We start from the raw sequence: 26863 nt of genomic DNA on the forward strand, positions 1-26863 counted from the left end.
ATGACAACATGTAATGATCATATATGGTTCTAAACAGCATTATATGACCCCGAGATGTATCCCCTAAAATCTCAATGCTTTTCGACACCGAGCCCCGAACAATCAAAATTTCTCAAAAAGCGTGGATATTAGCCTTTAATTTTGGAATTTTTTGACTTTTTTTTGCCCAGATATAAAAATTTCCGAAATTTTTACCATGATCCCTAATACCCTCTGGGAGTCCAATTGCATGGGTGGAACCATCCAATTTGCCTTTAAACGACAAATTTATCGGTTTACAACTTGCACAGATTTCATTAATTCAAGCCTACTACAAATATTTATAACAACAAATAATGATCATATATGATTCCAAACGACATTATATGACCTCGAGATGTATTACCTAGAATTTCAATACTTTTCGAAACCGGGCCCCGAATACTCCAAAAATTCTCAAAAAGCGTGGATATAGCCTTCAATTTTTGAAATTTTGACTTTTTTTCACCCGTAAATAAAAATTGTCGAAATATTTACCATGTTCTATAATACCCTCCGACACTACTAGAAAAAGCTCAATTACCGATGGTCAATAAAAGCCATCGGTAAAAAAATAATTTACCGATGGTTTTTTCAATCCATCGGTATTTCTCAAAATACCGATGGCCTGACCATCGGTATATTTTTTCCGATGGCTTTTATCCATCGGTAAATCTTATTTTTTTACAAGAAAATTAAAATTATTTTCTGATGGTTAAAAGCCATCGGTAAAAAAAATTTACCAATGGTATTTTACCATCGGTATTTTACCGATGGCTTTAAGCCATCGGTGTTCTTTAAAAAAATGTTTTTTTACAAAATTAAAAAATCTAGAGTAGCCCTAATCCGGGCGCTCCCCTTTCCCCTTTTCTCTTTCTTCTCTATTTCTCTCTCCTACGCCTCTTTCTTCTTTCCTCTATCTTCTCTCCTCTCCTCTCCTCTTCTCTCTCATACGCGTCCTCCCTCACACACCTACTCCTCTCTCTCCTGTCTTCTTCTTTATCTTTCTCTTCTCTTCTCTTTCTCGATTTCGTCCTCTTTTCTCACCTCCGGTTTATTTTTCTCATGGTCTTCGTGGATTTTATTGGTCATTGTAGATGAATTTCGTGCGAATTCGGCGACATTATGGTCTTTTTGGTCAAATTCGTCTACAAAAACTCCAGATCTAGAGTTTTTATGGCCGAATATGACCATTTAAACCTTAAGTAGATGAATTTTGGCCATAAAATTAAAGGTATGTTCATTTTTGTTTGATTTTGTGTTGATTTTTTTTTTATTTTTTATTTATTTGATTTTGTGGGTTGTTTGAGTTATTTAGTAGGTTTAATACTTTGATTTTGTGGGTTGATTTTGCTTTTTTAGTTGGTTTGGTTTTTGGTATGTAGGTTAATTTTGGCTATTTTTCTTGATTTGCATTATGTGGTTTGATTTTGGTTATTATTCTTGATTTTTGTTGTTTTCATTTAATTGTTTGATTTTGGTTATTTTCTTGATTTTCGTTGTTTTTTGTTTTCTGGGTTGATTTGCATGTTTTACCAGGGCGGAGGGTGGTCGTGATTGTCGGTTGGTGTTTGAGGTGGCGGTAGATGGTTTTGGGTGGTGGTGTGGGCAGTCTGGGATGTAAGGTAGGGGTAAGGGGTATGGGCAGTGGGTGGGTAGGGGGTGTATTATTTTTTTTTTAATTTTTTTAAAAATAATACCAATGGTTTTTCCCATCGATAAATCGAAAATACCGATGGGTTTTTGCCATCGGTAAAATATCCCAATGGCTTAAGCTATCGGTAATTTAAAAAAATCCGATGGTTTTTGGCCATCGGTAAAACCATCGGTATCCGGTTTACCGATGGCTTTTCCATCGGTATTTTCTTTTTTACCGATAAATTGTCATCCGATGGCCAAATACCGATGGCAGCCATCGGTAAATTAAATACCGATGGTTTTTTATACTTTTACCGATGAATTTTGGCCATCGGTATTTGGCTCATTTCTAGTAGTGCGAGAGTCCAATTGAGTGGGTGGAACCATCCAATTTACCTTTAAACGGCCAATTTACCGGTTTACAACTTCTTCAATTCATTAACTCAAGCCTTTCACGAACATTTATGAAAATATATAATGATCATATATGGTTCAAAACGACATTATATGACCCCAAGATGTATCCCCTAAAATCTCAAGAATATTCGACACCGTAAACCTCCAAAATTTCTCAAAAAGCGTGGATATTAGCCTTCAATTTTGGAATTTTTCGACTTTTTTTCGCCCATAAATAAAAATTGCCAAAATATTTACCATGGTCCCTAATACCCTCCGGGAGTCCAATTGAGTGGGTGGAATCATCCAATTTGCTTTTAAACGACCAATTTACTTGTTTACATCTTGCATCGATTTCATTAACTCAAGCTTACCACGAACGTTTATGACAACATACAATGATCATATATGGTTCCACGGTATTATATGACCCCGAGATTTATCCACTAATATCTCAAGCTTTTTAGACACCGAGCCTCGAAACCTCCAAAATTTCTCAAAAAGCGTGGATATAAACCTTCAATTTTGAGATTTTTTTGACTTTTTTCGCCCGTAAAAAAAAATTGCCGAAACGTTTACCATGGTCCCTAATACCCTCCGAGAGTTCAATTGGCTGGGTGGAACCAGACCATCCAATTTGCCTTTAAACGGCCAATTTACCGGTTTACAACTTGCACCGATTTCATTAACTCAAGCCTACCACGAACATTTATGACAACATATATTGATCATATATGGTTCCAAACGACATTATAGGACCTCGACATGTATGTATTTCCTAAAATCACAAGGATTTTCGACAACGAGCCTCGAAACCTCCAAAATTTCTTAAAAAGCGTGGATAATAGCCTTAAATTTTGGAATTTTTTTACTTTGTTTTCGCTTGTTAATAAAAATTGCCGACATGTTTACCATGGTTAGATCCATAATACCCTATGGGAGTCCAATTAGGTGGGTGGAACCATCCAATTTGCCTTTAAATGGTGAGTTTACCGGTTTACAACTTGCACTGATTTCATTAACTCAAGCCTACCATGAACATACATTTATGACAACATATAATGATCATTTATGGTTTAAAACAGTATTATATGACCCCGATATGTATCCTCTCAAATCTCAAAGCGTTTCGACACCGGGCCCCGAAGCCTAAAAAATTTCTTAAAAAGCGTGGATATTAGCCTTTAATTTTGAATTTTTTGACTTTTTTTTGCCCGAAAATAAAAATTGCCGAAATGATTACCATGGTCCTTAATACCCTCCGGGATTCCAATTGGTTGGGTGGAACCATCCAATTTGATTTTAAACGACCAATTTACCGGTTTACAACTTGCACTGATTTTATTTACTCAAGTCTACCACGAACATTTATGACAACATATAATGGTCATTTATGGTTTAAAATGTCCCACATTATATGATCCCGAGAGATATCCCCTAAAATCTCATTTCTTTTCGACATCGGGCCCTGAAACCCTCGAAATTTCTCAAAAAGCGTAGATAATTAACCTTCAATTTTGGAATTTTTTGACTTTTTTTCGCCCGGAACTAATTGCCGAAATGTTTACCATGGTCCCTAATATCCTTCGGGAGTCCAATTGGGTGGGTGGAACCATCCAATTTTCCTTTAAACGGCCAATTTACCGGTTTACAACTTGCACCGATTTCATTAACTCCAGCCTACCACGAACATTTATGACAAAAATAATGATCACATATGGTTCCAAACGGCATTATATGATCCTGAGATTTATCCCCTAGAATTTTGAGACTTTTCGACACAGGGCCCCGAAGACTCCAAAATTTCACAAAATACGGGGATATTTCAATTTTGGAATTTTTTGAATTTTTTTCGCCCAGAAATAAAAATTGCCGTAATGTTTACAATGGTCCCTAATACCCTTCGGGAGTCCACCTGGCTAGGTGCAACCATCCAATTTGCCTTTAAACACCTGAGTTACCGGTTTACAACTTGCACTGATTTCATTAACTAAAACCTACAACGAACCTTTATGACAACAAATAATGATCATATATGGTTCCAAACGACATTATTTGACCCCAAAATGTAATCCCTAAAATTTTAAAACTTTTCAACATCGGGCCCTGAAACCTCCAAAATTTCTCAATAAGTGTGAATATTAGACTTCAATTTTGGAATTTATTTAACTTTTTTTCGTTTGAAATAAAAATTGCCGAAATGTTTACCATGGTCCCTAATATCCTTTGGGAGTCCAATTAGTGGGTGGAACCATCCAATTTGCCTTTAAACGGCCAATTTACCGATTTACAACTTGCATTAATTTCATTAATTCAAGCCTACCACAAACATTTATGACAACATATAATGATCATATACGGTTTCCAAACGACATTATATGACCCCCCGAGATGTATCCCCTGAAATCTCAATCCTTTTCGACACCGGGACTCGGAACCTCAAAAATTTCTCAAAAAGCGAGGATATTATCCTTCAATTTTGGAATTTTTTGACTTTTTTTCGCCCCAGAAATAAAAATAGCCGAAATGTTTACCATGGTTCTTAATACCCTCCGGGAGTCCAATTAGGCGGGTGGAACCATCTAATTTACCGGTTTACAACTTCTACCGATTTTATTAACTCAAGCCTACCACGAACATTTATGACAACAAATAATGATTACATATGATTCCCACGACATTATATGACTCTGAGATGTATTCCCTTGAATTCCAAGACTTTTAGACACCAGGCCCCGAAGACTCCAAAATTTCTTAAAAAGGTGGATATTAGCCTTCAATTTTGAATTTTTTGACTTATTTTTGCTCGGAATAAAAATTGTCAAAATGTTTATCAGGGTCCCTAATAACCTCCGGGAGTCCAATTGGGTGGGTGGAACCATCTAATTCGTCTTTAAACGGCCAATTTACCGGTTTACAACTTGCACTGATTTCATTAAATCAAGTCTACCACGAACATTTATGGCAACATATAATGATCAAATATGGTTCTAAACGGCATTATATTAATTCGAGATTTATCTCCTAAAATTTCAAGGATTTTAGACAGCGGACCCTAAAACCTTTAAAATTTCCAAAAAGCGTGGATATTAGCTATTAATTTTGGAATTTTTTGACTTTTTTTCGCTCAGAAATAAAATTTTCCTACATGTTTATCGTGATCCCTAATACCCTCCTGGAGTCCAATTGGGTGGGTGTAACCATCCAATTTGTCTTTAAATGACCAATTTACCGGTTAATACTTGCACCGATTTCATTTAATCAAGTCTACCACGAACATTTATAACAACATATAATGATGATCATATATGGTTCCAAACAGAATTATATGACCCCGAGATGTATCCCCTAAAATCTCAACTCTTTTCGACACCGAGCCCTGAAACCTACAAAATTTCTCAAAAAGCGTGGATATTAGCATTCAATTTTGGAATATTTTGAATTTTTTGGCCCAAAAAAAAAAATTGCACCGATTGGGTGCGTGGGTAAAACCAATCAATTTGCCTTTAAACGACCGATTTACCAGTTTACAACTTGCACCTATTTCATCATCTCAAGGCAACCACGAACATCTATGACAACATATAATGATTATATATGGCTCCAAACGGCATTTTTGACCACCAGATGTATTCTCTAAAATCTCAAGACTTTGCTACACTAGGCCCCGAAACCTCCAGAATTTCTCAAAAAACGTGGACATCAGCATTCAATTTTGGAAATTTTTGACTTTTTTTCGCTCGGAATTAAAATTGCAGAAATGTTTATCATGGTCCCTAATACCCTCCAGGAATCCAATTGGGTGGAAGGAACCATCCAATTTTCCTTTAAACGACCATTTTACCGGTTTACAACGGCCAATTTAATTAACTTGCACGGAACTCGACTTGAACCGAAATTGACCTAAACCCGTTTTAACCTGTCAAAACCTGAATTTAACCCGATTTGTTACTAACCTGACCTGAATTCAACCCGACCCGTTCATAACTCGACCCGAATTTAACCCAACCTGTTACAAACTCGACCTGAAATCAACCCGACTTATTATTGACCTGACCCAAATTAAACCCGACTTGTTATTGACCTGACCAGAATTTTACCAGACCTTTTACTTACCCGACCCAAAAATCAACCCGATCTGTTACTAACACGACTTGTTATTGACCGGACATAAATTCAACCCATATTTCTGACCCGATTTTAAATCACCTTAAATGCAATTTAGACCACCTTATTATTGTTGATCAAAGCATTTGTCTAGGGAGATCGACCAAGTCGGTCCAGGCCAGCAAAAGAAAGGAGCATCATCCTCAAATTTAAGAGTTAAGTATAGTATATATTTGTTGTATGGTCAAAGGAGATAATTATCTTCCTAAATTATAGACTATAGTTCCCTAGTATATTGCCATATATATTATAGTCAAAGGAAATAATTAGCTTGATAAATATGATAATTATCTATTTATAGTTAGTTGAACCCGAATATGACCTTACTTGAAAATGACCCGACCTGATTGTAACCTGCAGATTATTGACTTGAACAAACCCGACTTGAATTCGAGAATGACCCGACTTGGATCGGAAATGACCCAACCTAATTATATATAACCCGCAAATTATTGACTTGAACCGAACCCGACTTGAACCCGAGAATGACCTGACCTGATTATAACCCGGAAATTATTGACTGGAATCGAATATGACTCAAACCCGAGAATGACCCGACCTAATTCTAACCCGCAAATTATTGACTTGAACCGAACCCGACTCGAACCGAGAATTACCCTAACCCGTTTTAACCTGTGAAAATTCGAATTAAACTTGACCTATTGTTCACCTGACCCGAATGTTACCCGATCTGTTATTGTTCCGACCTAAACCCGATAATAAGTATGACCCGACTCAAGCATGACCCAACCCAAACCCGACCTGCATAAGTTATGAAATTATTCCGAATTGACCTGACCCACTCTTACCCGACCCGTTTACCCGAATTGACAGCTCTAGGTTCAACTCACCTTTTTAGAGGTTTATAAAGAAACCTCTTATTGTTGGAAAAAGAAAATTTTGAAGAGGTTTGTTGACCCTACTTGAGCATGAAAAAAAAAAAGAATTTTTCTGTTAAAATAAATATTTTTTATTTTATTTTACTATAAAAGTTACTTGTATGTATTTTTATCAAAAGACACGATTCAAATATTCCAAATATATTTTGACCCCGTTAAATGTTTTTCTTGATCCACCACTGTTTGCATAATTAATTATGTATTCAAATAAATATTTTTTAAAAGTATTTCATTTAATTTATGAAAAATCAGGTACTTAAATATATGATTTTTAAATTATAAAGATATACAGTACTTATACTTTAATTATTTTTATTCATCATATATGATACCATTTTTTTTAAATGAATAGCTTATTATTCTTAAAAACTACTTTATTTGTTGAAATTATTCCCATTTTATTGCACTTTTATTTTAATACACATATTTAAGTATTTTTTTTTACTACAGAGTAATTAGTTTTATATGATGAGTAAATTAATTAGGAAAATTTATAGTATGTAATAGTATAAATTACCAAATACAAAGTAGTTTTTAAACTTATATTATAGTATACGTAGACAACGGAGTACATTGAAAGATAATTATTGAATATAGAGTTTTTTTTTTTATTTTTTTTTTATCATTATATTAATTGTATTGATAACTAGAATATAAATTATTCTATATTTGTAAAATTAGAATTTATCAAACAAAATAAAGTTAAAAATTTAAAGGCTAATTAGTTAACGATAATATACATAATAACTTATTTCTACCCTTTTTTCTCTTATTGTTCAATGGCTAAATTCTTTAGAATTCCTTGATTTGCCACTGTTTGTATGAAGATAATATGGCTAGGGAATAAACCTCTTCTACTGCTATTTCCCTGACTCTTGGACTCTGTAGCTATTAAAAAACAAAAAAAGATAAACAAAATAGCTTGAATAAATAGGTCTATAGGGAAATTAAAGCTTAATAAGGTCTATTCCAAGTGTAAAAAAAAAAAAAAAAAAAAAAAAAAAAAAAAAAAAAACCTCTTAATTATTGCATATATCCTTAAATGATAGGAAAATTCTTAATAGTAGCACTCAGCAATTGCAATACTGAAAGGGTAACCCTTCCTTTTTGTAATTATACAATATTACCCTAATAAAAAAAATTCCCATAAATGACATAAATGAGTTTTATCTTGTTACAAAAAAACTAAACCATGCTTAGGCCCTATTCACTTCACCTTAAAAAAAATATTCAGTAAAAATAATTTCAGTTCAGTAAAAATAAGTTCAGATCATTAAAAGTAATTTCAATTTAGTTAAAATAATTTCAGTTCAGTAAAATCAGTAAATGTAAAAAAGAAGTATAATAGAGATTCAGTAAAAATAATTTAAGTTCAGCAGATATAATTTTAGTTCAGTAAAAATAATTTCAGTTCAGCAAAAATAATTTTAGTTCAGTAAACATAATCACAGTTAAGCAAAAATAAAGTGAAGTGAACGGGGATTTAGTATGAAAAATAGAAAAAGACAAAAAAAAAACCTTCATTAATACTCCTTCAAAACCTTCAAAACCACCGCCATGAAACCCCACCATAACCAAAACACCACACATATCCCCACCATAACCGAGAAACACCACCGCTACCACAATCATTGGACTCAAAACCACGCAACTAACCCTCATCACCTCCCCCTGCAGGTTGAAACCTCAACCTTATCCCACACCAACATAATAAGGATGGCAAAGAGGTGTAGGACTGGCGAGGGGCTCGGTTGGGCAGTGGATAGGGTGAGGTTCAAGTAGGGGAGTGGTGCATGGGTGGTTAGGGTTCAGTTCAGGTAAGGAAGTGGTGGCCAGGTGACTGGTCCGGTTCTAGTGGAGGGGGGAATGGTGGGTTGTTAGGGTTCAATTTAGATGGGGGCCGGGAGTAGTGGTGGCCGGTTTGATTCTGGTTTGTAGGGGGTGGTGGGCTTGGTGGTTGGCTTGGTAGCTCAACCAACTATTTTATTTTTATAAAATAAAACCTTAAACCATAGTTAATTTTAATTACCATTTAAAAAGATGAGATCATTTGTGAGAATATATTCTTATGTAAAGGGTAATTAAAAGCAAAAAGGGAGGGTTACCATTTCAAAGTTGCACTATTATGAGGCTAATAACCATTGAGAATTTCCCTTGATAATAAGAAATACAACACCCAACAATAAGTTACTTTTATCCAATTCCTTATATAGAGTTAATCTAGCTTAAATGTACAAGTTAAGCAAATGTTCATGATCCAATCAATTGTTGCAAACTCATAATGAAGCTACTAATATAAGAATCCTCAAGACCTTCAGTTAATATAAACTCTCTCCATTTAGCATGATTAGCCCTTACAGCTCTCCCAACTTCACTATCTTCTTCCATCACCAAGGAGACCGCCTGGACGGCCTCCTTGGTGAACAAACCATCATTCTTTCTTTTCTCAACTTCGACCCCAACCTTCCACTCTAAGCTCATCATTCGCGCACTGATGAACTGGTCGATTGCTTGAGGCATCAACACTACTTGACACTTGCTTACCATAGCTTCGGATAGAGATCCTGCACCACAATGTGTTATAAAACATCCTACCGAAGGATGTTGTAAGATGAGTTGTTGTTGCACCCAACCCCCATGAATAAGTCCCCTGCCTTTTGTTCTTTCCGCAAATCCTTCTGGTAATGCTGACTCTATTGTTTGGTGATTCATGGGTGGCTTTAAGGCTGCCAAAAATGGCCTACCTGTAGAGATAATGAAACTTCATAGCTTATTATAATCTGGCAAAATAATGATTATGTAGTAAAACTAGGAATTTGAATTTTTGTTTATAGCTTGTAACAAAATGTTTTGATTAAACTAATTTGGGTGTCAAATTACGCCTCCTTGAAAATCCGGGTTTTTTTGGCTAAGATTATTGTCTTTTTTTTTTTTTTTTTTTTTTTTTTTTTTTTTTTTTTTTATCAAGCAGTTGTTGATAACTAACAACTAATTTTATCAGACATCTTTAAGCCAATATACCAATAATTTAGAAAAATAACGAATGATTAGGGGTAGATATAATAAGTTTAGTTAAGAAAACATTAATAAAATAATATTTTCTCAATTAATCATTAATTATATTTTCTAAAAAAAGAAAAAAAATATTCCTCAAAAATTAATCATTAATTATACTATTATCTACCCATTTTTGTCAAAAATCCCCAAACTTATGTATCATTTTAGAATATGTATATAATGTTTAACTATAGCATAAGATATACATATATTCTTATTAAATTTCTTTAGATAAGTTAGGCTAAAGTTTTAGGACAAACTTACCTAACATTTGTATCTTTCTTAAAAAAAAAAAAAAAAAAAAAAAAAAAAAAGTTTACCCTTTGTTTTATCAACAAACAAAAATGCAATGTCCTAATTTTTCTAGATAAGATTTTTTTTGTTTTCAACACTGCATAGGTTATTCACTTGTTCCTAGCAATGATATTACTAGTATATGGCAGATCCAAATCAATAAGAACAATAATATAATTTCCAAACTAACAAATTAAATTTAAAGAACGCACCTGTAAGCTCTAGTCCAAGAACAAGCTCTTGAAATTGGTTCAATTTCAGAGCACATTCACTTCCAAGTGCACAATATATAACACTAGCATTACCAAAACTATTCAACCAATCATCAAAATACTTATCAAGTTTCGAAGATGGCGGTTTAGGCACCATTGGCCCTGCTAGTAACACTAGCTTACCAAATATTTTCTCAAAAAACTTACAATACTCCCCTTCCATCTCCGTACAAGTCTTAACCCCGAATGCGTCGCATTCTCGAAACGATACACCTAGCCTCTCAGCCAGTGTTAGTCCCCCTAAACCGAATGGCGTCTTACCGGCACCCGCCATGATCTCGGCCTCTTGGGGGAGCATCCTGATTGATTGGGACGGAAACTCAAGTGGTGGTGTTAATAGATCATTCGCATTAGGGTGATACCCTGGTATTTTTTTGTATGGTGCAAGATATGCATATCTTGCTATGTATGCTGTGATATAGTGTATTGCTTTAAACCCGTGTTTTCGGGCTAGTTCGGGCATCCAACAAGTGAAGTCGTAAAAGACAATATCGGGTTTGAGTCGGACTAGATGGGTCTCGATGGTGTCACGTGTCATGTCCATGGCGGTCATGATGAGTGGGCCGGATGAGGCGGGTACATCGTTGGTTGTCTCGGCCCCGGGAGGGAGGCCTTCGACGGGTGGGACGGGGATGGGGATGAAGGTAAGGTGGGTTGGGTAGTGGTTGTGAGAAGCTAACTTTGAATGTGTTTTTGGTGGGATAAAATAGGAGACTTTGTGACCTCTTTCGGCTAGTTTGTTGGCTAAGCGGAGAAAAGAAGTAAGGTGGCCTAGTGCAAACCATGGGTAAAATGCAACGTTTAGAATTTGGGTGTCTTTGTTTTGTGACATTTTGATTGCCAAATTTCTATTTGATGTTTCAACTATTTGTTTTAAAGCTTATGCTACCTATCAACTTCGGTTTTGAAGCTTTATCCTAGACTCGTAGTAACTGATATTTTAGTCAATTACAGGTGTTCAAGATTGTAAAAGACTAAAATGAAACATATAATTTGAGACGAAAGGAGTAATCTATGTTGTAACAGTATAAAAAAACAAAGTAAGAGTGGGCAATGGCATTGTATATCAATTATCAAAGGGCCCAGTAATCAAATCATACAGGCCCAGCCACAATCGTTTCACGAGATTTTTGGCTATTGCCTTCTTGAAGCGTGTGCCATTAGCTACCCACCAGCTGGAAAATTTAACTGACTTTCAATCTTTGATGTCAAATTAATTGGGTTTCATGGCCACTTTCATCAATCATGTTTCCCTCTTTGATGGGTTATAATCAAACGTTGATTTGGTATTAAATTTGGAATCTAAATCATCTGCCTCACAATTGATGTACCACTTGTTTATCTCACCGATTCAACATTTTTTTTTGACAAAACTCACCAATTCAACATTGTTTTAATTTGTTATGCAATAATATCTGTTGAGTGTTTCTACTACTATCTCCGTTTCATATTATTTATGTCTAATTGTTGCAAATAATATGAAATAGATATAGTATTTATTTATGTCCTTTAAGTAAAAGTTGTGAAAAAGGACCTTTTAAGTGAAAGTTGTGAATAACATGTGAAAGTCAACACCGGAGCTCCGGTGTTGACCACCTAGAAAACTCACCTTTTTTTTTTTTTTTTTTTTTTTTTTTGAGGGAAACCCAGAAAACTCACCTAAGTACCCCTAAAAACATAATACAGATTAAAAGGTCATTTTTCAAAACTTTTCACTTAAAAGGTCCATTTATAAAAAGTCGATCATTTAAAAGGTCATTTTTCACATATTTTTCCGTATTTATAGAGGTAATTAATCTACTACTACTAATCTATTATAGGATCTAAATATATTTGGATCACATATTCACACACGTGGATATTTCAATTGATCCAAGCCCAAACAGTATATAATTTCAAGCCCAAAAGAAAAAAAAAATTATGATATTAGCCCAATGAAAACAAAAAATAAATTCACAATCAAACATTTCAAGAACTAGAAACATAAATTTATAAATGACTTAAAGATCTAGACTACGAAATTATCTCTTAAATAATTTCAAACAAGCAATTGTTTGAGACTCTCAATGAAGCTACTAATATAAGAGTCCTCAAGACACGGGCCTTCTCTTAACAAAAACTCTCTCCACTTAACACGATTAGCCCGTGCCTCTTTAGCAACTTCATTTTGTTCATTATCACAATTGAGATTGCCTTATTGATAGCCTCCTTAGTGCAATATCCATCTTCCTCCTTAGTGCCTTATTGATTGCCTTATTCGTCGTTGATATAATGGCATTTCCGCAATTATTAGACTTACTTTTAGTATTTGTACTACCAAGGATGACTAGGACACCGTTTTATCTCCTTTTTGAGCCCATTTTGAAATAACCCTTTTGGAGAGAGAAACCACAGTATACAAAGAGAAGTTACATTGGAACAACATCAATGGCGCAATTACAGGTCGATCTGGCTCCAAATCAATTCATCTTAGCTGAATTTATGCACGTGGTTCCTTGAATTTTAGGTATGGTGTTCAAGGCTACCCAAACCCAAGAACAGTAGTACACAAACTGGAATTTTACAACTCCCGATCCGAAAAAAATGAAAAGTCGAAACCACCAATCGCCATGGTTCCATGCTTGAATGCTTGACGTTACCTAGTAACTTGCTGTACCCTATCTTCTTCACCCTCTTTCACATTTTCGGCGGCTTCGCCGCGGATTAAACAAAAAAACCTAGAAAAATTAGAGAAATTGGGGCATGGTTACCCCTTAAGGGTAAGGTTTGCTTCCTTCTCTATTGAAGTTGTTCGTGCTTTTCAATTTTGCCATTTTCATGTACTATGTGAGCTTGGCATTTTGCTTCTCTCTCATGACAAAGATGAAGACCATTTATCGTTTGGAAGAAGGTAAAGACCAAAACGTTAAATATAAAACGGGGTTAAAGGGATTTTCAGCTTTCTTCCACATTTGACCTTCATTTAATGAGTGAAATGACAATGCTGCCCCTATATCAACGAATTTATTTGTTGATATAGGATATCAATTTGGATTTCCTTTGGCCGTAGGTAATGGGACAGGAATTTTTTCTGGCATCACAGATGGGCTACGAAGAAACCATTGACAAAATATTTATGAGAGAATTAGTTTTAAATTGGAATAGAATTGCTTGCCTTCTCATTGATAATAATTAGGAATATATAGAGTTACAAAGTCCTAATCCTCGTATCAAAAGATATCGTAGGATCTTAGGAATTTAACTAAAATATAGGAGATAAATATATGGAAATATTCTATCAAATCTTCCTAATATACGATAATATCTCAATAACCATTGATTTAATTAATGCGCAAGTGTGGAACCACCAATTGATGTCTAGGATATGACTGTTCAGGAGCTTTGGGATACAAATATAGGGTGGAAGTTTAAAGACTTTGTTAAGTACTTGCTTGCAAGTGTATTGAGTGAAATCGCTGCTCATCAGGTTATTGAAGATGATGACGTTGTTGACGAAGTGTATTGGAATGGAGCTCTTACTGGAATTACGTGTCCGTCGTAACCAGTCCGTAAAAAATAGGCTTATTTATAGTAGTGTTTGTAATTAATGGCATGAAGTTGATGATGTATACTGAACAATAGGTGAGAAAAGAGATAAATAAGGGGCCGAGGTTGGTTTAAAATACTCTTTTGGTTTTGTTTTTGTAGGGAGTAATCACGGCTTTTAGATTTAAAAAAGGTCTTTATTCTCACATAAGTTGGGATTCTCACATGATCCCATATCAAATGAACAACATTTATCTGTTCATTTGATTAATGAGCAAATAATATTTGCTCATTTGATAAATGAGCAATAACTCTTTGATCATTCATTTATTAAATGAGCAAACAATATTTCTTTGTTTTGTTTGGTTATTAATCAAATAAGCAACTATTATTTGTTCTTTTATCAAATGAGCAACAATTCTAAAACATTAAAACTAATATGAAACCTTGAACTTACTTACTATATCTGAAAATGTAAACAATTGTTGGAGCTAAGACACCAGTCGTATGCTAGTTTATCACTTCAATTTTTACCTATTTATGAAATAGATAGTTCACAAGGTTAATTTAATGCATGTTGTTCTGCTCAAATCCTTCCAAAATGAGCAAACTAAAATTAAAATGAGCAAACTAAATTAAAATGAGCAAACTGAAATTAAAATGAGCAAAAACACATACAATAAAAATGTGTAGATGAAAATGAACAAACTTATATTAGAATCTCATAAAATTGCTCCATACTATCATCACAAAATACAAACTCATTTAGTATATAGCCACATTTAGTTTCTCATCTATAATATTAGAAGTGATAACTTGAGTAAGCTTTAATGGAGGAGAGAGGGGGAGTTTATTACAGTGAATAGGAAAGTGACAGTAAAAAAGAATGTTTATAATTTTTGAATAAATTTAAATGTACTTAACTTACGTAGTAAATGTGCATAATTTTTGCTAAATGTACATGTTGTGAAAGTAAAATGTAAATCGTTGGATTAATTTGTACGGTCAAGATTACTTCTCATTCTTCCTCGTTAATTTGTATGATTTATGCTTACTCACATACATATGGTTTTTTAATAGAGCTTGGGCTTCAACGAGGTAGTGCAGTTATAAAAATAATCCACTACAGATAGCTGTTACAACTTCGAGGCACATCAAAACTTCTAAATTTTTGTTTAGATTTTCTTTTTGTAAGTATTTCCATTGTGACTTGAATAACTATGTTCCATTATTATGCAGTGTGCTTCAATTGTCTCGCTGCTACAAAAAAATATGGAAAAGTTTAACCTAATGTGCCTTCGTGATAAAATCTCAACCTATGCTACATTTTTGCAGGTTAGGAAGCATTGCTGAAGAGATGTCAAAAGTTGGAAAACATCCAAGGATTAAGCAACAGATAATGCCATTTCATACCAGATTTGTAAAAGGGGTTCTTTTCTATTTAACCCTTGCTAGCTTCTCTAAACCTTCCTAATAAATCATTGAAAAACTTATAATTATACTTTAATAAAATAGCGTTTCTCTTACATTAGGGTGTCACAGCTTATAATGTAAATATTTTGCTCAATACAAATGGTCGAATATGATATTTTTCAGTCATTGTTTGAATTTTAGGTAAGCACTTACTATTTTTGCAAGATTAGAACTTACTCCTAAAAAGTATGATAATAAGAGGGAGATAAGAAAATTCTAGGTTTTCTATTTGATTAATTGTCCATGAAATAAGATCACAATAAAATTGAATCTTAAATTAAGAGGTGTTTCTTGCATTGCTTTGAATGAAAGTGTTAAGACCTTATGGGATGAGTAACTCTGATTTGAATTATGTATCCTAGTTCTATACATGCATGTTGATACTTCGGTTAACTGCAATGATTCCCAATCAGTGTAGTGCAACCTATAAATATATTCATCTAGTCTGCTCTGTTCTCATATTAATTGGACTTTTAGGCTATTCATCTAGTCTGCTCTGTTCTCATATTAATTGGACTTTTTTTTTTTTTTTTTTTTTTTTTTTTTTTTTTTTTTTTTTTTTTTTTTTTTTTGCTGTTGTGCAGTTGCTTCTTTTCCTTATAAATTGTTTGACAACTGATTAAGGTATAAATCTCACATTTTTCTGTTTTGTTGCTATATTAGAGTGTATGTTATCTCGTTGTTTTTATTCTCATAGACAATTTTATCATTGTATTTAACTTTGACTGCAGATTGAGCACTCGGTGTTTGCATTATGGTTATGATCTTTGTTTACTTCACCTTATTTTTCTTATTTTAGAAAAAATAAGTTCATATCATATTATCGTTTTATGTACAATTTTTTATTGCTATAAATATCCTTAATTTTGTAATGAAAAAATTTATGTTAATTACATATAAATAAAATAAGCATTATTACGAATCTAACAAGATTCCACTTGATATATTTTTTCCTTACTGATTATCGTACACTTAAGGTCAAAGTTTGGTCAAATCAGACAATAAGATCATATCAGACCAAATCAAATAAGCAACAAAATAAGGTGAACTAAAAAAAGGCCTAAGTTATCATTGAAAATAGGAACAAAAAATTGAAATTTATTAATAAAGGGAAACACTCTACCTAAAATAACAAGTGTAACCATCTATTAACAACTCAGGGAATAAATATAGATTTTTAAAATGACCATGCTATCTCTCTCAATATGAGCATAGCTACATTGCCATAAAGACAAATACATAAAAAAAAAAAAAAAAAAAAAAAAAAAAAAAAAAAAAAAAAAAAAAAAAAGAGGTACTTTCCCTAAATTACATTCCTATTTTCCTTTTTGGAGGTTTCAAAATTAAATTCCTACTTTCCTTTTTTAGTAAGTGAATTCTTACCAAATTATCTTTATTCTCCAAATTTATTCCCCAAAATGTCCCCAAATTTTCCCTAAATTAGTGTGATGTGTCATTATTTTAATTACTTTTCCGTTTGGCAATTAATGGTTGCACAGAAACCATAATTTGATTAGTCCATGTGAACAATTGCAATCCATGTGCAACACAATAAATGAATTTAATTGGTCCTTTTATTTTTCATAAGCAAATGTGATTGGTCCTTTTTCTTATATAAGGATTGATGACATGTACATGCATTTAATATCATTCGGTTTTGTTTTATTCAAATACAACAATAAATGTCTTGTAATTTCCATTGTACTTTCTAATAATGGGTTTTAAGGTTACTCCAAGCCCCTTAATTCCCGTGTAAATTTAGAAATAGGAATGTAATTTAGGGAAAGAGGGAGTACAATTAAGGTCCCGTTCACTTAACCTTAAAAAATAATATTAAGTAAAAATAATTTCACTACAGTAAAAATAATTTCACTACAAAGCCAAAAAAAAAAGTGAAGTGAAAGGGGCCATCCACGTAGCTCCTGAAAACTCTGGATGAAGCTACTTATATAATTGTCCTCAAGACCTTCCTTTAGAAGAAACTCTCTCCTCTTAGCATGGTGTTGGCCGGCCCTTACCTCTTTCCCAACTTCACTTTCGAAATCCATGACCGTTGCGACCGTCTTATCGACGACCTCCTTAGTGAAGTAGCCATCATCGTCTTGCCGCTCTACTTCGACCTTCAACTCTATACTCATGAATCTTGCATTGAGGAACTGATCCTCTCCTTGATGAGGTACCAACATCAATTGGCATTCACTTACCATAGCTTTAGATAGAGACCTTGCACCACAATGAGTGTCACGAAACATCCTACCGAAGGATGTTGTAGGATCAGTTGTTGCTGCATCCATCCCCTGTGCACAATTAATCTTCCTTTTGTTCTCTCTTCAAATCCTTCTGGCAAAGCCGACTCCGTTATTTCGAAATCTAAAGGCGGCTTTAGGGCTGTCAAAAATATTCTACTTACAAGATAGAAGGATTTGGTTAAGAAAATTTCAGACAATAAGATTTAGTAGTGTCTTGTAATTGGTTGGTAAAAAAACTAGTGAAGTTTGGTGGCCTAAATATAATTAGAAAAATAACCGGGTGGAATGAGACTTTAATTTAAAGACAGTGAAATAATGTACCAAATACCAATGCAACATTAGTACATTACCAAATACGGTGTATTTAAAGACTTCTATTATATTACTTCCATCATTACCTCTCAAATACCAACCCAAACAAAATTATATTGAACGATAGATATATCATCATATTATTACTACCTCCAAAATATCAAACCATTTTTTTCTTAAACTTTCAATCAAACTTTTAAATACACAATTAAACATCAATTCAAAGATGATTCATAAATATCTTAAAACTTGAGTACTAGTTTATTCTAATTTCACTCAAGCTAGCAACTTTTGTAGATTATAAATGAAGCTACTAATATAAGATTCCTCAAGTCTTGGACCTTCCCTTAACAAATATTTTCTCCACTTAACACGATTAGCCCGCACTTCTTTTGCAACCTCATTGTTTCCATCCATCACGGTCGATATTGCCTTACTAATGGCCTCCTTAGTGCACTCCTCGACCTCGATCCCAACCTTTAATTCCAAGCTCATCATTCTTGCAATGAGATATTGATCTAATATTTGAGGCAATAACACTAGTTGACATTCACTACTTATCATAGCTTCAGAAATTGACCCTGGTCCGGAATGTGTTACGAAACACCCTACCGAAGGATGTTGCAAGATAAGTTGTTGTTGCACCCAACCACCGTGCATCATTCCTCTTCCTTTAGTTCTCTCTTCGATCCCTTCGGGGAAGGCTGACTCTATTGTTCTGTATCCCGTTGGCGGCCTTAGGACTACCAAAAATGGCCTTCCTGCAAGGACATTGTTGTTTGTCTAACACATAAATACATAATCATCCAATTACGACTTCAAAAAAATTAAACATAACATCAAATATCTCAAACTAATATTTAATGGGTTATATACAAACATTAAAAATATTCTTGAAAATTGTATAAAATTCGAAATTCATGACAAAAACACGCGTAGATCAGAGTAATTAGTGTGTTTTTATACTAATTTTCTAAATTTTAAACAATTTTCAAGAGTATTTTTAATGCTTACGTATATGTAGCCCTAATGATTATGTATAACATTTTTCATATTTAATTATCACAATAAATTCTAAAAAGATATGAGTATATGTTAATTACTTATCTAATATTGGAAACATAAATTACAAATAAAGGAGGAAAGAATTCTATGAAAGTAAATGCATGTAATCCGTGTACAATAAAGGGAAGATTTTTTTTTTTTTTGACCCGAATAAAGGGAAGATTACATAAATATAATGAAATAATTTGTTACTCCGTAATATAAAATTAATAGAGATAGTGATAACAAGTAATTTACGTAAATAAAAGAACATGTAGGTGTAATAACATTGTATGTACGGTTGAAATTTTTAATTTGTTAGACGTAAATATTGAACATGGAAGCTTAGTATGATTAAAAATTTAAAACAATACAAAGAACATGTAACTTCGTTGAGTGTAGTAATTAATATGATTGAGTAATTAACTAATTACAATGATATTGTGGCCAAATTTCGATTCTATACTTTGTATTTTACAAATTAAATATGAATTACGTAGTAAATAGGGCAAAAAAACGCACCTGTGAGCTCTAGTCCAAGAAGAAGGTGTTTAAAATGGTTAATATTCATAACACATTCACTCCCAAGTGCACAATATATTACACTAGCATCATCAAAACCTTGAAGCCAACCATGAATACGTTCATCGAGTTTCGAAGAGGCAAGTTTAGTGATTAAAGGCCCTGCTAAAAGCACAGGCTTACCATAAACTTTCTCAACATACTCACAATAAGCCCCTTCCAACTCTTTAAAACTCTTGGCTCCAATTGCATCACATTCGCGCAATGATTTGTTCACTCTATCTAGCAATGTTAGACCTTCTGGTCCGTATACTGTGTTCACTAGAGCTGCCTCAACATCGGCGGCTTCTTGAGCACGCAACCATATGGATTGGGATGGAAAACCTGGTGGTGGCGCGACAAGGTCAGCCGCTGTGGGGTTGTCACTTTCTTTCCTTTTGAAAGGACAAAAATAAGCAAATGTCATTACATATGATTGACAAAAATACACGGCCTTGATCCCGTGTTTTCGGGCTAACTCGGGCATCCAACAAGTGAAGTCATAGAAAACTATATCAGGCATTATATGGACTAGATGATCCTCGATAGTGTCACGAGTCATATCCATGGCCCTCATTAAGAAGGTCAGGGCTGAGGCGGGCACATTGTTGGCCGCCTCAGCCCTAGGAGGAAGCCCATCGACATGCGGGATGTCGATGGGAATAAAGGAAATGTGGTCAGGGTGATGATTGTAAGAGGCTAATTTAGTTTGTATTTTGGAAGGGAGAAAAAAGGAAATTTGGTGGCCTCTTTCGGCAAGTTGATTGGCTAAGCGAAGGTTAGGAATAAGGTGACCAAAAGCATACCATGGGTAAAATGCTACATTTAGAATTTTGGAGTTTTTGTTGTTAGACATTTTGATTGCCAAATTTCTTAAACTATTATATTGCTTTGGTTTTGTGAGCTAATGCATATTTATATACATATATATATTATATATATAGCATTATTAGACTTTAATGGGGGTGTATAACATGAACGATAAGAATAAGGTGGTATGAATGTGTATAAAGATACGAATATATTAATGAGTGGGTAAAGATAAAATAAGTACGTGTTGTTTCTAATTTGATACTAGATTATAATCTATATATTAATGTGCATGCATGTGTAAACTTCCATACGATTAAGTATTCAAATTGTGTCATCTTCTATTGGTTCATTGTATTTAATTTATATATCCATCAATTTTTCATTGTTTTACGGCATACAAAGGATTTTTTTTTTTTTTTTTTTTTTTTTTTTTTTTTTTTTTTTTGGTTTAAAATTTTAAACTATTCATAGTACGTAGGATTTTTTTTTTTTATTTTTTTTTTATAAAGAGCTAGAGTATCTATTACCACCATTATACGAGTACCTATATTAATCATGTGATTATACAAGTTTATTTCTTAAATATATAATTTTATCTTGTATAATGAACATGTTAATATTAAGTTTTTATAAATATAACCTACAAAAAATGAGTATGCTAGTATAATGAACCAAACTAGTATAATGAACATTTAGCTAAAACATAGTTCATTTCAATTTTCGGTTAAAAAAAATCGAATTTTAATCGGTTCGAATCTCATTTGGATTGGTTGGTGTTGGAATTGGATTCTAGCAACTTACAAATTAGGAAAAAATCAATCGAAGAAACAATTAAAAATACAAAATTTGACTCCACTTATACATAAATAAGAAAATAAGTAGAAAAAGGAAAATATGCATGATCAAAGATATCAATAGAATCATAGCTTATCAATCAAGGATTTGATTGATCCAATCAAGAAATAAATTATCAATTAAAGATTTTATGAAATCAATCAAGACTATAGAATCAATCTAATAAAAGTTAAATTAGGAAATAAATCACTTGATTGGCGAAATATTATTTGCGCAGTGGTCGTCCCAGTACGGACTTAAGTGCACCTTATTGAGTAAGTCGACCGCCTTTCTAAAAAAGGCAACTTCTCTTAAAAAGCTCGGACCAATTGATGACATGTAATAAATGCTTGGACAACAAGCACAATTACATCCCATGATTGAAGAGCAAATCAAGGAAATATTAGTCAACTAAGTAAACATTTTCCTAAAAGATGAAGATGTCAATCAATATTTTCAACATTACCAAAATAACCAGGATTCTTCAATAATTACCTTTATTAGATTTACGAATCATTATGAATAGGATACTCTTTGTAATAGAATTAATTCATACATTGTCTAATACAATTAACAACTAACACTTCTATACTAAAATATATGATATTATTCTTTCTCCCCTGCTCAGCAGCTCAAAATACTCCTTCCTACTCAGAATGCCTTTATTACTTTGATCTTTGTTCTTTGATTTATTATCATTGTTTTAATTCTATTATTTTATTGCTCTTAACTCGCTTATTTGGATAATATGCCTATTTACTTTTGGTAAATTTGATCATTAAAACCCCTTAAAATTTTTTAACAAAATCCTAGAAACCTCTTTCTAAGCTAGATATGTCAAAAACAGTTGATTTCAAACAATTAAACGATTTTGATTTGAAATTTGAAAATGCTAATTATTGAGGTATAAAGTTTGGATCAACAATGGGGTACAAATAGACCTGGCAATCCTGACCCAGACCCGATGACCCGACCCGAATGACCCGAACTATGACCCGAAATCGACCCGAAATCAGTGACCCGAAATTGACCCAAAACCCGAATTAACCCGACCCGACCCGAATTCGAAGTGGAACTGACCCAACCTTGACTCGAAACCCGAAATGACCCAACCCGAAACGACCTGACCCGAGATGACCCGACCCAAAGTTGACCCGAGACCTGAAACGACCCGACCCAAAGTTAACCCGAGACCCGAAGTTGACCCGACCTTTAACTTTTTTTTGTAAATAATTATATAAGTTATAAAAAGTTTATATTAAGAAATTATACATTAAAATAGACCCAACAACATCTTACATGACTACATTGACTTTCATATAATAGCTAAAAAAGATGGTCAAAGTGAGATGTGTGAATAGTGCAAAATGTCAAATCGTTAAGAGTAATTTGGGACGGAGGGGGTATAAGAATAATTCAAAGAAATTATTACAATAATGACAATTATAATAAGAGTACGTATTAAAACTAAGATCAATAAGAGAGTGAGGTATAACTCAATTAGTTAGAGCATCCCTCTTAGCTTCAGGAGATCCTGAAAGTGATTCACTACTAGAAAACACCTTAATTGCGACGGAAAAAGTTCGTCGTAAACTATGTAAATTCCGTCGTAAAGTTGGTTTACGACGGAATTCCGTCGTAAATGGTTGTCGGAAAACCATTTGTAGGAAAATGGCCATTTTACGACGAAAATTCCGTCGTAAACACTATTCCGACGGAATTTCCGACGGAAAAATAATTTCAGGTACTGCAACAATCCGTTGGAAAATTCCGACGGATTCAATTCCGTCGAAAATTTCCGACGGAAATTCCGTCGGAAATTGCTTTTCTGAAATTTAAAAAAAATACGCCGCGCCACCACCGGCACGGCGTATCACCACCTCCAATCGCATTTCACCCACCACACACCTAACCCAGCGGCCACCACACACCCACCCTAAACCCTAAACACACCTAAATGGCTAAACCCACCTAAGCCCAAACCACCCCCCCACAAACCTAACCCAGCCAGCGCCACGCACCACACACCACCAACCCACCAAACCCAGATCTAAACCCGAACAACGCCCCACCTAAACCTAGATCTAAACCCACCAACCATGGTCTACCTAAACCCGACCCACCCACCACAGTCCACCTAAACCACCCACCACCGCCCACCTAAACCACCCACCACGGCACCAAAACAGCCCCAACGAAATCCAAAAAACCATTTCCAACCACCACACGCATGCACATAAGCCACACCCACCACCACCATCGAAATCCAAAAACTAATAACAATAAAAAAAAAAAAACAGAAACAAAATCGAAAATTTAAAATATAAAACATACCTTAAATTGAAACATGCTTCGAATTTCACCATGGAAACGGTTTAACAAGGTCAAATTCGGCCATTTAAAGTCTAGATCTAGGCTTTAAATGGACGAATTTGGCCTCAAAACCTTTAATTTTCTTTACTCATCATGAGAAGAGAGAGAAAGGGCGATTGTGGTGGTGTTGTTAGTGATTGTGGTGGTACCGTGTTGTTGGTGATTGTGGTGTTGTTGGTGATTGTCGAAAAGGGGGAAAGAAGAGGAAAGAGAGAGATGAAGAAAGAGAAGAGGAGCAGAAATAAAGAGAGAGAAGGAGAAGGAGAAGAGGGGCTGATTGAAGGAGAAGAAGAGAGGAGCGACTGAGAGAAGGAGAGAGAAGGAGAAGAGGGGCTGATTGAAGGAGAAGAAGAAGAGGAGAGAGAAGGAGAATGAATAAAAGGAGGCGGAGGAAGCTTTAGGGTTTAAAAAAAATATTTTTTTTAAAATATATTCCGACGGAAAAATCCGTCGGAAATTTCCGACGGACTTTAAATCCGTCGGAAATGGATCATTACGACGGAAAAATCCGTCGGAAATTTCCGACGGACTTTAAATCCGTCGGAAATGGATAATTACGACGGAAAAATCCGTCGGAAATTTCCGACGGATTTAAAGTCCGTCGGAAATGGATAATTACGACGGAAAATCCGTCGGAAAACACATATATTCCGACGGATTTAATTTCCGTCGGAAATTTCCGACGGATTTCCGACGAAACTAAAATCCGTCGGAATATATGTGTTTTCCGACGGATTTTAGTGTCCGTCGGAACCATTCCGTCGCTATTTGCCTGTTTTCTAGTAGTGATTCTCAGTCTAAAATTCTAAACACACAAAAAAAAAAGGTAATAAAAGTCGAACAATTACTATAATCCATGAAAAAAATAGCCTTCATAAAATAGTGAGTTTTTCGTCAAAAAATAAATAAATATATATACAGAGTTGAATTTAATCCAATGAATCACCTGAATACGACTCGACTAGAAGTTGACCCGACCCGAAGTTGACCCGAAAATTGGACCTGAAAATTGACCAGACCCGAACTGACCCGACCCGAAAATTGACCCGACCCAAACTGACCCGACCTAAACTTGACCCAACCCGAACTCGACCCAAAGTGTTGACCCGATAACCGACCCGACCCGATTATCGGCCGACCTGAAATCAACCCGAAACCCGAAATGACCCGACCCGAACTTGACCCGATAATCTTTTGACCCGAACTTAACCCGACCCATACCCGACCCGAATGACCCATTTGCCAGGTCTAGGTACAAATGAACCGAAGCCATTTTTTTTTTTTTTTTCTTTTTTTGAAGAGAACCGAACCCCTGTCTAGTTGAAGTTCTTTTATTTTCTAGATATGTGCACCGAACTAAAGACGTCGGCAGTGTGGAATTGAATTGCAATAATAAGGCAATAATATACTGTCCTTCATTTGGTAAGGGCCCGATCTATCTAACCATTATAGTAGCAGCAACGTGGCGGCCCAAAACTTCAGCATGCAATAGTACTTTTTTCATCAGATCACCAGTTCACCACTGCTTAGTGCTTACAATGTGGTTGTTACTTCCTCCCGTCAGGCCCGTTTCTGAGACTTTGGTGGCCTAGAGGCGGATAAAAAAAATGGGGCCCTTGTAAACTAACGACTAAATTGACTAAGAGAAAATTTTGGGTATGCACAAAAAAATTTACGAAAGACTTTAATATTTCAGAACTTCTCGGATATGGTAGAATGAGTGACACCCCGACACCTACAATATAATATTGATAGTACAAATTAAAAATTCAGTACAATTGAATAAATTATTAAAAGTTTATCATTTCACATACTAATAATTTTTAACTAAAAATTAATCAATTATCATTCTACATTTCTACACTTCGACATACTTATAATTCATAATTAAAAAATCAATCTATTTATCAATTTGACATATTGACAATTTGATAATTCATAATCAATTCATTATTAATCATTAATCAAATATGAAATATCATAATTCAAACAAAATTAGAAATTAGAATGAACTGGAAAAAATATAAATTTGACATACTATTCATAAATCAGAAATTAAAATTCGTATGACATAAAATTCATATAAGTACTTCAGAACTTCTCTTGTAAAATCGAATAATCTATACATTAAAATAAACTAATCAATTGTAATTTCTGGGAAAAAAATTAATGTACAGAACTTACCAATGACTTAATAGCAGGCCCTTACCGTTTTTGAGTTCATCTTCAAACATCGAAGCCAAAATCCATAATAATGGTGAAAAATTAATAGAAACAAATAGAAAAAATTGATTAAGTAGATTGATACGTGAAGAACAATTGAAAGAGTATAATTTATAGGAAAATTCATAGATTTTAATCCCGTTAAAAATTGATTGCAAAGAAGAACGTTTATGGGGAAATCATCATTTTAGCATTAATTTGGGAAGGAAGATGAAAAATCAGAAAAATACAGGTAATGATACAAATAATTGATTTCATGGATGAAAATAGAAGATTATACAGATGAATTGGTTAGATAATGGGATTAATTGTCAAATTTAACTTCCCAAAATGAAGAAGTTAATTTCAAGGAAGAATATTAATGATTTAATGTGAGGAGTTATTAAGGGAATGCTTGACTAACTTACAAAGAAACGGTGCTTACTTCCTTATTCGTAATATTATAATTTTATTTTATTTTATTTTATTTTTTTACATAAATTTGATTTTCAGATTTTGGGGCCCTGGGCGGGTGCCCCGGCCCAGATACGGCCCTGCCTCCCGTAATAACCGAAATTTTTATTTACTATCTCTGCATTATATTATTTGTTACGATTATACTCTTTTTCACTCTACTTTATATCAAATCGTTGCAAATAATATGTAACGGAGGTAGTACAAAAAGTGGTATGGAGAAGGCCACTTTTCAAATGGACAGATCTAGTTCTTTTACAAG

The 26863-nt window shown here is 34.1% G+C and overlaps 3 protein-coding genes across 3 annotated transcripts in view; all 3 read right to left on the reverse strand.

Moving 5' to 3' along the window:
- Window positions 1-26863, reverse strand: part of LOC145595143 (putative phospholipid hydroperoxide glutathione peroxidase) — a 167034-nt gene that overhangs the window by 110675 nt on the left and 29496 nt on the right. The window lies entirely within an intron of this gene.
- Window positions 9200-11748, reverse strand: LOC145582054 (cyanidin 3-O-galactoside 2''-O-xylosyltransferase FGGT1-like). The gene is made up of 2 exons (XM_081639088.1): window positions 10682-11748; window positions 9200-9862 (listed from the first exon to the last, which is right to left on the reverse strand). The coding sequence occupies exons 1-2, from the start codon at window positions 11571-11573 to the stop codon at window positions 9369-9371; spliced, it is 1386 nt and encodes a 461-aa protein (XP_081495214.1). The 5' UTR covers window positions 11574-11748; the 3' UTR covers window positions 9200-9368.
- On the reverse strand, window positions 12397-20761 carry LOC145582064 (cyanidin 3-O-galactoside 2''-O-xylosyltransferase FGGT1-like). Its single transcript, XM_081639098.1, has 4 exons — window positions 19867-20761; window positions 18778-19061; window positions 17758-17865; window positions 12397-12890 (listed from the first exon to the last, which is right to left on the reverse strand). Exons 1-4 carry the CDS (start codon window positions 20759-20761, stop codon window positions 12780-12782), a joined length of 1398 nt encoding a protein of 465 aa, XP_081495224.1. The 3' UTR covers window positions 12397-12779.

The sequence above is a fragment of the Chenopodium album genome, chromosome 2, assembly GCF_948465745.1.
Source record: "Chenopodium album chromosome 2, dcCheAlbu1.1, whole genome shotgun sequence".
In the NCBI taxonomy this organism is placed as follows: domain Eukaryota; kingdom Viridiplantae; phylum Streptophyta; class Magnoliopsida; order Caryophyllales; family Amaranthaceae; genus Chenopodium; species Chenopodium album.